This window comes from Syngnathus leptorhynchus, chromosome 17 (assembly GCF_054491065.1).
Source record: "Syngnathus leptorhynchus isolate UIUO chromosome 17, UIUO_Slep, whole genome shotgun sequence".
Classification (NCBI taxonomy): Eukaryota; Metazoa; Chordata; class Actinopteri; order Syngnathiformes; family Syngnathidae; genus Syngnathus; species Syngnathus leptorhynchus.
Window position 1 is genome coordinate 4,653,721 of NC_141211.1, and position 12,326 is coordinate 4,666,046.

The 12,326-nt window shown below is 42.2% G+C and overlaps 1 protein-coding gene across 2 annotated transcripts in view; it reads left to right on the forward strand.

Annotated features, from left to right (window-relative positions):
• Positions 1–8,362, forward strand: part of LOC147043284 (cell adhesion molecule DSCAM-like) — a 44,592-nt gene extending 36,230 nt beyond the window's left edge. The window contains exons 16-33 of one of the 2 annotated variants that reach the window (XM_085935533.1): positions 434–504; positions 684–927; positions 1,132–1,278; positions 2,206–2,361; positions 2,453–2,586; positions 2,744–2,897; positions 3,281–3,398; positions 3,473–3,636; positions 3,916–4,014; positions 4,093–4,281; positions 4,375–4,665; positions 4,770–4,946; positions 5,029–5,059; positions 5,133–5,248; positions 5,339–5,497; positions 5,787–5,984; positions 6,113–6,415; positions 6,769–8,362. In XM_085935533.1, coding sequence (XP_085791659.1) covers positions 434–504; positions 684–927; positions 1,132–1,278; positions 2,206–2,361; positions 2,453–2,586; positions 2,744–2,897; positions 3,281–3,398; positions 3,473–3,636; positions 3,916–4,014; positions 4,093–4,281; positions 4,375–4,665; positions 4,770–4,946; positions 5,029–5,059; positions 5,133–5,248; positions 5,339–5,497; positions 5,787–5,984; positions 6,113–6,415; positions 6,769–7,148 — 3,131 coding nt within the window. In that variant the 3' untranslated portion in view covers positions 7,149–8,362. Of the gene's footprint in view, positions 1–433; positions 505–683; positions 928–1,131; positions 1,279–2,205; positions 2,362–2,452; positions 2,587–2,743; positions 2,898–3,280; positions 3,399–3,472; positions 3,637–3,915; positions 4,015–4,092; positions 4,282–4,374; positions 4,666–4,769; positions 4,947–5,028; positions 5,060–5,132; positions 5,498–5,786; positions 5,985–6,112; positions 6,416–6,768 lie in introns of both variants that reach the window. The other variant, XM_085935532.1, reaches the window with a different exon arrangement.
• The last annotated feature ends 3,964 nt before the right edge of the window (positions 8,363–12,326 follow it).

Genomic DNA, 12,326 nt, shown 5'->3' on the forward strand with positions numbered 1-12,326 from the left:
AGTATGTTTTTATTGATGACATCCAAGTATGTTATTGTATCTTCTCAATTACACCAATAACTGTCAGATGCGAATACAGACAGGAAGGGTCACCAATGACGAGGTCAATTCATTAGCATCCCGGTGACATCAGCCCCATTGGCTTTTTTGCATTATTGAACACACGCTGACCCTGCACTAAAAGCAGAACTTTTCAATTAGCGGCCTCAGTAGTAAATGTCACACAATGGTCAATAGAGTGCGTTTGGACCCCTTTCTGCAAATTACCCCTATCTATCCCTCCCCCCCCTTTTTCCACTCATCGGCAAGCAGCCCCCTTTTAAACCAAAGCCATCCCATTTGTGCAAACATCCAGATCCAGACATACTTAGACATATTTGTCTTTGCCGACAGCTTGCTGGTGAATTAAAAAGTGTTATAAATCTGTCTCCAGCCCCTGACGGACCCCCTCAGGATGTGCAGTTGGAAGCCCTCTCTTCTCAGAGCATCAAAGTTTCATGGAGGGTAAGTTACTCTTGTTTATTTTGTACTTTGAATGCAAAAAAAATAACATTGTGTATTCACTGTTTTTATTCTACAGTGTTTTAAATTAAAACGTTATATTTTATTATGTACAGTATGTATATTATATACAATATTTTATATTTTATTCAAATTTTACTTCTACTCTGCTTCTCCGCTAGGCTCCTAAGAAACATCTCCAGAATGGTGCAATCAAAGGCTACCAAGTGGGCTATAGAGAATACAGCTCAGGTGGAAACTACCAGTTCAGCGTAATTAGCCTGGAGACAACGGGTGACAATGCAGAAAGCTTAGTGCTGGACAATCTCAAGAAATTCACCCAGTACGGCGTTGTGGTGCAAGCCAGCAATAGTGCAGGCACTGGGCCATCTTCCACTGAGGTGGCTGCCACTACACTGGAGGATGGTAAGAAAGCAACATCACCATTCAACTTTTTATTGACACCAAATAGTAAGACATAGTAAGATAATACCCCCCCCCCCCCAAAAAAAAAAGCAATGAGTGAGGTTACATTACAACCTAGTGGTGATGAGAGGATACTGCAAGTGTATCTCCTCAATATTTTATAGTGGATGCTGTTTCATCTCTCCTCTTCTTGTCCTCCACCAGTTCCAAGTCGTCCCCCAGAACACGTCCAAGCCACAGCTACGTTTCCAGAGGTCATCTCTCTTTCCTGGTTGACCCCTCCTAAAGATGCTCTGAATGGCAACTTGCTGGGCTTCAGGGTTATCTACTGGGCCAATCTGCCTGATGGAGGTACTGTACATTTAGAATCTTTTGCCCTTTGCATTCCTTCTCAAATGTTTTTCATCATATAAGGTCTTTGCATTGGTTTGTTTCCAGATAAATATTTTTGAGATTACAAGTGGGTCACTCTGATTCCTGAACATCCTCATGAGAGCCTGCAGAAATGTGCAAAAATAGATCTTGACTTGGCTTGGTCTCAGTATGACTCAGTTGTAATTTGTGTATATTCTCAAATTTGCTATGAGCTGAGAAAAATGGTGTTATGCTGAGTAATAAGGTTTGTTATTGATGCTGGTGAGTGAGTAAGTTGCAGCTTGGAGTCATCCAGGTGCATTGTGGGTAGCCGACAAGGAATCATTTTCTTTCTCCATGGCGATTTGGATGTCAGATAAGATGCTATGCTATTGTCACAAGCTGGCTTTGCGTGAGCGGGACTTGGTTGTGACAGCACCATTACCTTTGACCCCTGCCCTGTCACATCATGTTGGCCTGCAAATTAAAAATGAACGCTTAAGGACTTGACAGCCATGAGGAGTTTGCATGGGAACAGTAGGCACTCTCAGTATGTGTGGGGGGCATTTCATCAAAGTGAACAGTATAATAATAAAAAGAATCCCTAGTAATATTTTATAGATGTATTATTTACTTTAATATCCAAACTATATATATTGTACTGAAAAAAAAGTGTTTTGAATAACCAGCTGAGCCCAAGCCAAATGTGCTTTATCTTGTGAATTGTATAAAATTTTGAATCTTAAGATGAATTTGTGTTAAAATAACGAAAAATAAAACGAGCATTCATACTTCATTTTTAAACTTTTTATTTATTTTGACATTCACATTTGACACCTTTAAGTTTGAGCAATGGCAACACTAAGTTTACACTAAGAAGAAAGATATGGACTTGACTGAATCGTCTTCATTTCCTGTCCTCAGAGCTTGGAGAGATCAGGAATGTAACATCTTCCAAGCCGTCACTGGAGTTGGACGGGTTGGAGAAATACACTAACTACAGCATCCAGGTGTTAGCCTTCACCCGAGCGGGCGATGGTGTTCGCAGTGAACAGATTTACATCCGCACCAAGGAGGACGGTAGGTCGTTTCTGTGATTAAAATACCGAAAGGATGTTTGTCATATTGTAACAAAAATGGAAATAGCATTATAACGTGGGTGTCATTTCAGTCCCTGGTCCTCCTGGTGGTGTGAAGGCAGCAGCTGCTTCCAACTCAGTAGTATTTGTATCATGGCTTCCTCCTCTCAAAGTGAACGGCATCATCAGAAAATATACCGTTTTCTGCTCCAACCCGCACCCCACGGTAATAATTCTGTTCCATAATTCCATAAAGATGGAATGAAAATCTGATAGAAGCACTCGAGCGCTAGTTGCTTTTTTCGGAATGTTTCTGTTAAGTGCGACGGTATTTGTTTTGGTGCAACAGAAAAGGTCAGAGTGGAATATCTTGCGTCACACAGGTTAGCAGTGAGTTTGAGGCAGCACCAGATGTGTTCTTCTACCGGATCCCCAACTTGAGCAGAAACCGGCAATACAGCATCTGGGTGGTGGCCGTCACTGCTGCCGGCCGTGGAAACGCCAGTGAAATTATCACTGTTAAACCCATGGCGGAAGGCAAGTCGAATTATGAAAAGGATTCATGACCATTCTTATCGCTGCATAACATCAGTAAAAGGCTCCTAACCTTACCTCTGGCCTTCAGCATCTTGGCATGAACGTGGACGATCGCATAAGGCGATAAACCGACAGTTGTCGGGACCCGGGATCTCTTATCAGGGCTATCAGAGTATTTTGTGAACGTTATCTTCAAGATGAAGATATGGCGCCATATGTGTGACTGTAAAAATCTGAAAAAAAAAAAAATTCCTGACAGATCTACCAAAAAACGGAATGAAGTCAAACAGAAAATCAGCCAAGTTGGTTTGAAGCAGTCGCTTTAGAAGAATTCCAGGTCATTCCATTTATTACCGCAAATGTATTTATTTATTTATTTTTAGCTCCAGCACGCATCTTGACCTTCAACAGGACAGTCACGACACCTTGGATGAAAGACATTGTGTTGCCCTGTAAGGCGGTTGGAGATCCTTCTCCAACAATCAAGTGGTTGAAGGAGATGTGAGTATCGACTACCATGACTGCCCATTTAGCACGAAAAGCTAATTGAATTCACATGTACGTCTCTGTTGCAGCAACGGAACCCCTGCTCCTGTTGTGATTGACAGTCGGCGTAATGTCCATGGTAACGGAAGCCTTGTTATTCGGACAGTGAAAGCAGAGGACTCTGGGAACTATACTTGTGTCGCTAGCAATAGCTTCGGCTCCGATAAGATCGTCCTCAACCTGCAGGTTCAAGGTAGGAAATGTAACCCTTGGAACTATTTAAATCTTCTTCCATCGATTTAGTGTTTATGTCGTGACCAAAGCAATTAAAGCCACTTTGGCGCCATCTTGTGGCATCTTGGCAGCTCCCCAAATATTTATGCTGAAGTGAATAGAGGAGCTAAATTTCGACAAAAGTAGTGCATCTGAATAATTTTAGATATTTTGTATTGTTTTTTTTTTTTTTTCCCATAATAGCTTAGTGCCCCATCTTATTTCATTTGCAAAAAAATATTGTGTTTGTCTTCTTCAGTTCCACCTGACCAGCCTCGCCTCACAGTGACCAAGACAACCACAACTTCCATCACGCTGTCTTGGATACCTGGAGACAATGGTGGCAGCTCCATAAGAGGTTGGAGAAATGTGGAATTTTACACCATCATCTCTCACACTACTTCTCCTAAACTGATTATGAGATTTTGTACCCTAGGCTACATTTTGCAATATTCCGAGGACAACAGCGAACAGTGGGGCAACTTCGCCATCAGCCCGAGTGAGCGCTCCTACCGGTTGGAGAACCTCAAGTGCGGCACCTGGTATAAGTTCACTCTTACGGCCCAGAATGGCGTTGGGCCCGGACGCATAAGTGAGATCATTGAAGCAAAGACACATGGCAAAGGTGAGAGACATGTTGATTTGTTGTAGGTTCTAGTTAGCATGTGTAGATAGAGAGATAATTGGGTTGATTCTTATCATCTTATCATCTCTTCAGAACCTCAGTACTCCAAAGAACAGGAGCTCTTTACCAGTATTAATGCCACTCGAGTAAAGCTCAATCTCAACGGCTGGAACAACGGCGGATGCCCGATCACCTCCTTCACGTTGGAGTATCGGCCAATGGAGTCGCCGTCATGGACCACGGCACAGCGTACCTCCCTCACCAAGAGTTACATCCTCTACGATCTGCAGGAGGCAACCTGGTATGAGCTGCAGATGAAAATCTACAACAGCGCTGGCTACGCTGAGAAGAGGGTCAAGTTTGCCACGCTTAGCTATGATGGCAGTAAGTAGAAATTTTCAGCGCAAATATATTTTTTTCATTTATCTATGTATTTATCTTTATTTTTTTTATTCTGTTTGTCATAACACAATGTTATCCCTTGGCAGGCACCATTGCCCCACTGGTGAAGGCACCCAATGTGAGTGAGGACACCTCTGGCGGTGGTGAAGGTTTGAAGATGATGGTGACCATTTCCTGCGTGTTGGTGGCAATTGTCGTCGTCTTCATCGGACTACTGGTACTGCGGAGGAGAAGGCGAGAACAGAGGCTGAAGAGACTGCGAGGTAAGACGGGAAAAGAGGCCACCTACGTCTGATCGTTTTCTCATCATCACATTCAATATGATGTCATCATTTTGTTCCCTAGATGCAAAAAGTTTGGCGGAGATGCTCATGAGGTAAGAAGCCGTACTTTAGTATGATTACGCCTAATGAAGAACTTGTCACGAAGGACTCATTCACACTTCCCAGTAAAAACACACGACCGGCCGAACCAGTCAACAAACAACAGCAAACTCTCCGAATGCACATCGACATCCCCAGGGCTCAGCTTCTGATTGAGGAACGAGACACCATGGAGACTGTTGGTAAGCCCGACACAAACGTAACCACTGCTCAAGCACATTTTACGATAAATAATCAATTCCACGAGCTTGCCCTTGTTACTGCTACCACAGACGACAGGTCCACCGTCTTGCTGACCGATAACGACTTTGGGGAAACACAGAAACAGAAGTCGTCCACAGTCACCCACACTGTCCATTACCAGTCCCTCTCCCAGGCCACCGGTCCTCTGGTAGACGTGTCTGATGCCAGACCAGGAACCAGTAAGTCCAGTACGGACCACTTTTTTTTTTATCTTCATGAAATATGCAATTTTCCTGGAATGTCAAACTGTTTTGTTGATAGATATGACTTCTGGGTGGTCAATGGGTAATAGAAACTATTGGTGTCAAACCTAAGGCGTGAGGGCCAGATACGGCCCGTCAAATCATTTTATGTGGCCCGCGAAGACAAATTAGAAATTGTCTTGAAAAATAGAAAAATTGCTCAATTTTTTGATGAACATTCATCTTTTTAAAATATTATATCCTGCATAAATCTCTCTTTTACGCTTCCTGTCAGATCCGACCGCCCGCCGCACAGCCAAAGCCGGGCCGGCTGCTCGTAACCGCTACGCCAGCCAATGGACCCTGAACCGCCCACATCCTCCAGTCTCCTCCCACACGCTAAGCACCGATTGGAGGCTGCCCACGCCAAGAGTGGCGGGCTCTGTCGACAAGGAGAGTGACAGCTACAGTGTCAGCCCATCTCAGGATACGGGTCAGCGTCTATTTTTATGCAATTGTTGTCATTAACGTCACTAACATCATGACATTTTTCTGCTATCTTTAACAATGTTACATCACAAACTAATATCCTCCTCCGCTAACCTCGGACCTCGAATCCAGACCGTGCTCGAAGCAGTATGGTGTCAACGGAGAGCGCTTCCTCCACCTACGAGGAGCTGGCCAGAGCTTACGAGCACGCCAAGATGGAGGAGCAGCTGCGGCACGCCAAGTTCACCATCACCGAATGCTTCATCTCCGACACGTCCTCGGAGCAAATGACCGCCGGTACCAACGACTACACCGACAGCCTGACGTCCAGCACGCCGTCCGAATCGGGCATCTGCCGCTTCACTGCTTCCCCGCCCAAGCCTCAAGACGTCAGCCGGGTCATGAATATGGCCGTGCCCAAGGCCCACAGACCGGGTGAGGCAATTGTTGCCAAAGCCCATCCCTGCCTGACACATACTAACATTTTTCACTTTCAACTTCTAATGAACTTTCAACTTAGTCATTCTATTCGCTGTTTCCAGCAGTAAGTCCTTAAGGATGATTTTTCATCGATGTGTTTCATTGTCCAGTTGGATAAATGACCTTTAGGATTAAAAGAAATCCCTGAAAACATCCCCACAGTTTGGGGGAAATATTTCAAATAAAAAAGCTTATTAAAAAACAAAATAAACATAAATGTAATGTCTAAATGAATTATAATTCTTAAAGATATTCCGTAGCGTTCCCTTTGAGCGAACCCCAATTTATTTGTGCGTCTTGTCCCACAGGCGGCGAGTTGGTTCACCTCCCCCCGTACCTTCGCATGGACTTCCTGTTAAACCGAGGCATGTCCTGCTCAGGCTCATCCAGGGGAACGGCGAGCGGAGAGAGAGCGGCCATGGGCCAGGCCTGTCTGGAGCCCCAGAAGAGTCGCTCGCTGAAGCGACCCTCCCGCATGGCGCCCCCGACACCCACAGAGGCCCCTCAGGCCAGCAGGGACCCAGCGGCCCAGTGGCAGCCCGGCACAGCCGCCACGCTCCCCCACAGAGAGGGCTCCGAGCTGGCCCAGGCCGCCAAGCTCAGCACCTCCCAGGAGTCCCTGCTGGACTCGCGAGGACATCTCAAACAGACCAGCAATCCCTACGCAAAGTCTTACACGCTGGTATAACAGCAGGAGGGGAGGGGCCTCGCTCTTGGACGGGACTAGAATTCACTCTAACACTGGACTTAACACTCAAGTGCAGTAAATTGACTCACCACACAGTTCTGTAAATATGCCCGAGAGGGGGCGGTAACTTTTACTAATCTACTTTTATTTATTTTAGAACTTCCTTTTCATCTCCTCTTTGTATTTCTTTTCTCTTTTTTTTTTCACTTGAAAATGACAAACTAAATAAATAAATAAATCACACATCAGAATTGGTTACACCCAGAGTGTTGCCAAACTAATTGAGTAACGGGGAACGTTATTTACTCTTCATTATTGTCCGTTCTTTATAATTGATGAGTGATTATTACTAATTGTTAGTTGACATCTATTAATAATCATTCAAATGGATTACCATAGCAACAATGTTTTCATAATAACTTGGGGTTTTTTTTGGCGTTTTTTTTTTCGGGAGTGGAAAATGAGAATGAGAAGTCATTTTTTTCCTATGGAATATCACGGAATGAAACTTGGAACAAAAGAAATTGACACCCGTTCGTTCACTTTTCAGCTGCTCTCAAATTGTTACTTTTTTTGGAAGAAAAAAAAAAAAATCTATTTCCTATGGATGCATGGGGACTGACCAATTCAAAGACAATGACGATTACCATCATAGCCGGACAGCCCGGCCGAGCATTTTGTCACACTTATGAAATGATCCAATGTGAAGATTTATTATTCTTATTACTATAAATATATATATAAAAAGAGAAATCACTTTTATTTGTGGATATTACAGGGAAGAATTGATTTGGTTAATAAAGTCTTTAGTCATGTTTGCACATATCTTGTTTTAATTAGGAAATGGCGTCTCTGTCGATCTTTCTGTGTCCCATTCTCCAATGGTGCAATATGAAGATAAAAAAAAAAAAAAGTCTATGAAAATGATTGCTCTATACTGTACTGTAATGATGAAAAAATAATTATGTTGTGAGTGTACTGGACACATTCCAGCTATGTCTTCAGGTAGTTTGCCACCGCTTGTGTGCCAGGGTGGTGAGTGGTGTTAGGCTAGAACATGGCGGGTTTCCACAACTAATGGTTGGTCTTTCGAAAGTGAGCCAACTTGAGTGTGTCCCCTTCTCTCAGTGCACTAGGAGGAGTTCTCGGGGCGCTCACGCTCCTCGCTAGATCTACTGTTGCTGCATTGCAGTGATGCTCCTCTACAGGGAAAAGAAAATGTGAGACAATCCAGCAGTCCCCCCCCCCCCCCCCCCATTCAAAATAAAAAAATAGAGAGAGAGAATTTGGGAAATACCCGAAAAATAATATAAGGATTTTTTTTTTTGCTTTATTTTGTGGGCTACCCTGGTGCGTTTTGACTTTTTGTTCCTTAACGCTTTTAGCTGAAGGGAGAAGAATATATTACTCGTTCTTCTGTAAGAGTTTTTTTGTTTTGTTTTTTTGGGTCGATTTCTATGATTCGCTTCATTCCTAACTGTCTTCGTTCTGATGTTTTGTTTTTAACAACAAACAATGTCACATTTTATTTTTTAACATCGGTGTTCACCGTGGTGGCACTGGAATAAAGATAAACTAACACAAAATTCAAATTTGCTTAATAAAATGGCTGTTCCCCAATGTGTCCTGCATGAGTTTGACATGAATGACCCTGATGATGATGCTTTAAAAAAAAAAAAAAAAGACTTGAGATGTCCTCTGAAGGACTTGATCATGCAGAATTTGCATGGGCTTAATGTGAATTTGAACAAAAATGGTGCATTACATTGACAGCAACATGAGGATCTTTATTGTAATGATCCAAAAAACACAAGAAAAAATATCTGTGCGATACTACATCTGGAATGTGATCATTATTTGAGTATTACATACAATAATACACTGATTCCAAATATTGATGAGCCCAAATTCAAGTTCTGTACCCCGCTTTTCGAATTCGGGATGGTGCAGTTTGGTATACATGCAGATGTGAGGAACCAGCAAGCCTTGCCACTTTTATGACTTCATATCCTGCTTCTTCTTCTGGAATCTCCTAAACTGCGACTGGATGGCCACGGCGGCCTTCTCTGTTTGCGGGTTGTCCATATCAATATCAAAGTCTTCAGGGAGGTTGCTCTGCTTTTCATCTGAGGAGAGATTATTATTATTTTATTTTTGTATTTTATTTATTTTTTTATTGTCACTTTTCAGTTTTCATGTTTCTTTTTTTTTATTTATTTTATTTCTACAATTTAAAGTTCAGGATGGACAATCTGTCGATGATGAACAATTTGTCGTTTGGCTTTAAATATAGCTATGGGAGATTCTTCGGAACATTTGAAAAATCAATAGAAATAGTTTTAATATAAATTCTTTCACATAAATGTGCTTTGTGTTGTCCATGCAGCATGCAGGTGGACCAGGCAGTGAATTATAATAGTGCTGACCTTTCCTCGTGTGACCTGACATTTTTTTCACCTACTTACATTTAGTTGGATCTTTTTGTTGGCCCTGGCGACCTTTGGATGGGACGTGACAGTGGAATCAATTCAAATATCTATCATGAGTTCAATGGACACACTCACACACACGTTTCCACTTCACAGAATCAATACCCAACTCTGGTCGGTTTCATAAGCACAACACTCTCTCAAGTGTGTTGTGAATGACTCAAATTGCCCAAGTGCATGATGGGGAATATATTATTCCCATAAGAAGATAGTGAAATGTCACAATCAAATTGGCTCCCAGGAGAAGTTGAGTAAAAAGGTTCATCCAATGACTGATATTGCCCTCATATTGAAAATACCGATTATTTCAGGGAAAAAAAATGTTGCTATCTGTGAAATCCTTGCAATGTGAAACAAAATAAGTTAGAAAAAGCTGAAACAATTCAAACTGGAGCGAAGCAATGCATGAGTTTCTACTTTCTTCATGCATATTCAAATTTTGCAGGATAGCATTTTTTTTTTTTTACTTAGAGCCATTTATGAATTTCAAAGGATCCTACCATACAAGCGAAGCCAAATTGTGCTGTTTATACACTCAAGGGATTTGAATTACATTAAAACAAATACTACATGGCCCAGTTTGCAAAGTAGGTCTTCCAGTGGATTTCATCAACAATTTTATTGTCGGACACTTATCGAAAATAATCCCTCTGAGACAATATAATGTTTATGTGCCATTAGAATAAAAGAACACACAATTGTCAGAAAGTCACTATTTCTGCAGCAATAAATAATATGCATTTTGATCAATACCTTGGCTCGCTGATGCTTTGTTTCCAATTATGGTTGTCGATATTTGTTTCTGCAAAGACAAAAGATGGAAGGGGACAAAATCATGTTTTTATATGACACTGTTCTAAATGACATTTTCCACACTATATTTTATATTTGGACAAGTGGAGAAGCCCTTGTTCTTCTCCAAAATATGTTATTGATAAACACTGCCCGCTAGAAAAGCTTCAAGCTATTCTCCTCTGACAGGCACAACCAAAGCAAGAAAAAAAGATGCAACCACTTTGAAAAGCAAAGATGTTCCAGCATCTGGGAAGCAACAGCTGCTTGATTCAGATTCAATTTGTTCACTCTCAAAGCACATACAGCTCTTTTCCCCCAAGCCCTGACTCCACCTAGTATCTCTCTTTTCCGAGATAAATGCACGAGTCGGGGGGAATTTGATTTTGCTGGCGCGCTATTTGATTTGTTTCCCCGCAGATAGCATCACTCTCTCACTCGGCTCTACCTAAATTATTAATCCAGTGCCTCCACCACCAAATTTGATGAATGAGGGGAAATAAGGGACAATTCAATTTCCACAACCAATCAAAGAGAAAATGTTTGACCATCTGTTTTGATATGTGTCTGTCCTGTGAGTGAGTGAGTGAGTGAGTGAGTGAGTGAGTGAGTGAGTGAGTGAGTGAGTGAGTGAGTGAGTGAGTGAGTGAGTGAGTGAGTGAGTGAGTCAGTCAGTCAGTCAGTCAGTCAGTCAGTCAGTGAGTCAGTGAGTCAGTCAGTCAGTCAGTCAGTCAGTCAGTCAGTGACTGAGTAACTGAGTGAGTCAGTGAGTCAGTGAGTCAGTGAGTCAGTGAGTGAGTTAGTCAGTGACTGAGTTAGTCAGTGAGTCAGTCAGTAACTGAGTGACTGAGTGAGTCAGTGAGTGGGTCAGTGAGTCAATGACTGAGTGAGTCAGTGACTGAGTTAGTCAGTGACTGAGTTAGTCAGTCAGTGAGTCAGTAGCTGAGTGACTGAGTGAGTCAGTGAGTGAGTGACTGAGTGAGTCAGTGAGTCAATGACTGAGTGACTGACGGTGTGACCGAGTGAGTGTGTTGATAGGTTGGGAGACTATTTTTAGTTCTCCTGATAGTTGAAGCTCCCCAGAGAAGACACCATGCTGCACTCAGGATCTATTAACATTTAACTAGGAGACAGCAAAAGTGGGTCACAGACAGCTCATCCTAGCACCATAACAAGCCTCCAGTAGCCCCTCCACCACCAGACTGGAAATAAGGATGACAGCGTGAGTCTTTGACTCCTGCAGTTGGACTGATTGAACAAACATGACCGGTTAGAATATCCAAGGAAAAAAAAAAGGATTGTGCGTTTGTTTACAGTATGTGGTTTTGATCTTTTGAATGTAGTCCTAGAATAGCTTTTGTAAATAGAAAAAGTGAAGATGTAAGAAATGCTGGAATGAGATATTTAAATAGTGCTTCTACTTGGGAATTGCTTAAAATAACTCTTTTCATTTTGCATTTCTGTTTTCCTACTCAATCTTATTGTTGATGTATTTTGGGGTGCATTTACATGAGCATCTGCTTCTGGCACAGCTCGCCCCTGAAGTGATGGTGGCTTTCAAAAGAGGCAAGCTACAAAGGCATTTTACAGATTTAGGAGAAACCCACATTCCAAAACATGCATTAAGAAGTTGACTGACAGCACCAGGGCATGATGGTACTTTAGGTGGATTAGAGATTATTTCTTTGTTGTATCTGTTCATGGTTTTGAAGAAGGATTAAGTTTGGTCTGCAGGACAAATCACAGACAATCTCAGATTAAAATATTTTCTTTTATCAAAGGAAAATAGAAACACCTCAAATCCGCGGACATCAAAACAGAATATATATTGATCATTATGAATTTTTCAAATCCCTTTTCTTACACACCACTATGAGTTTATCAAGTCAGCAAAACA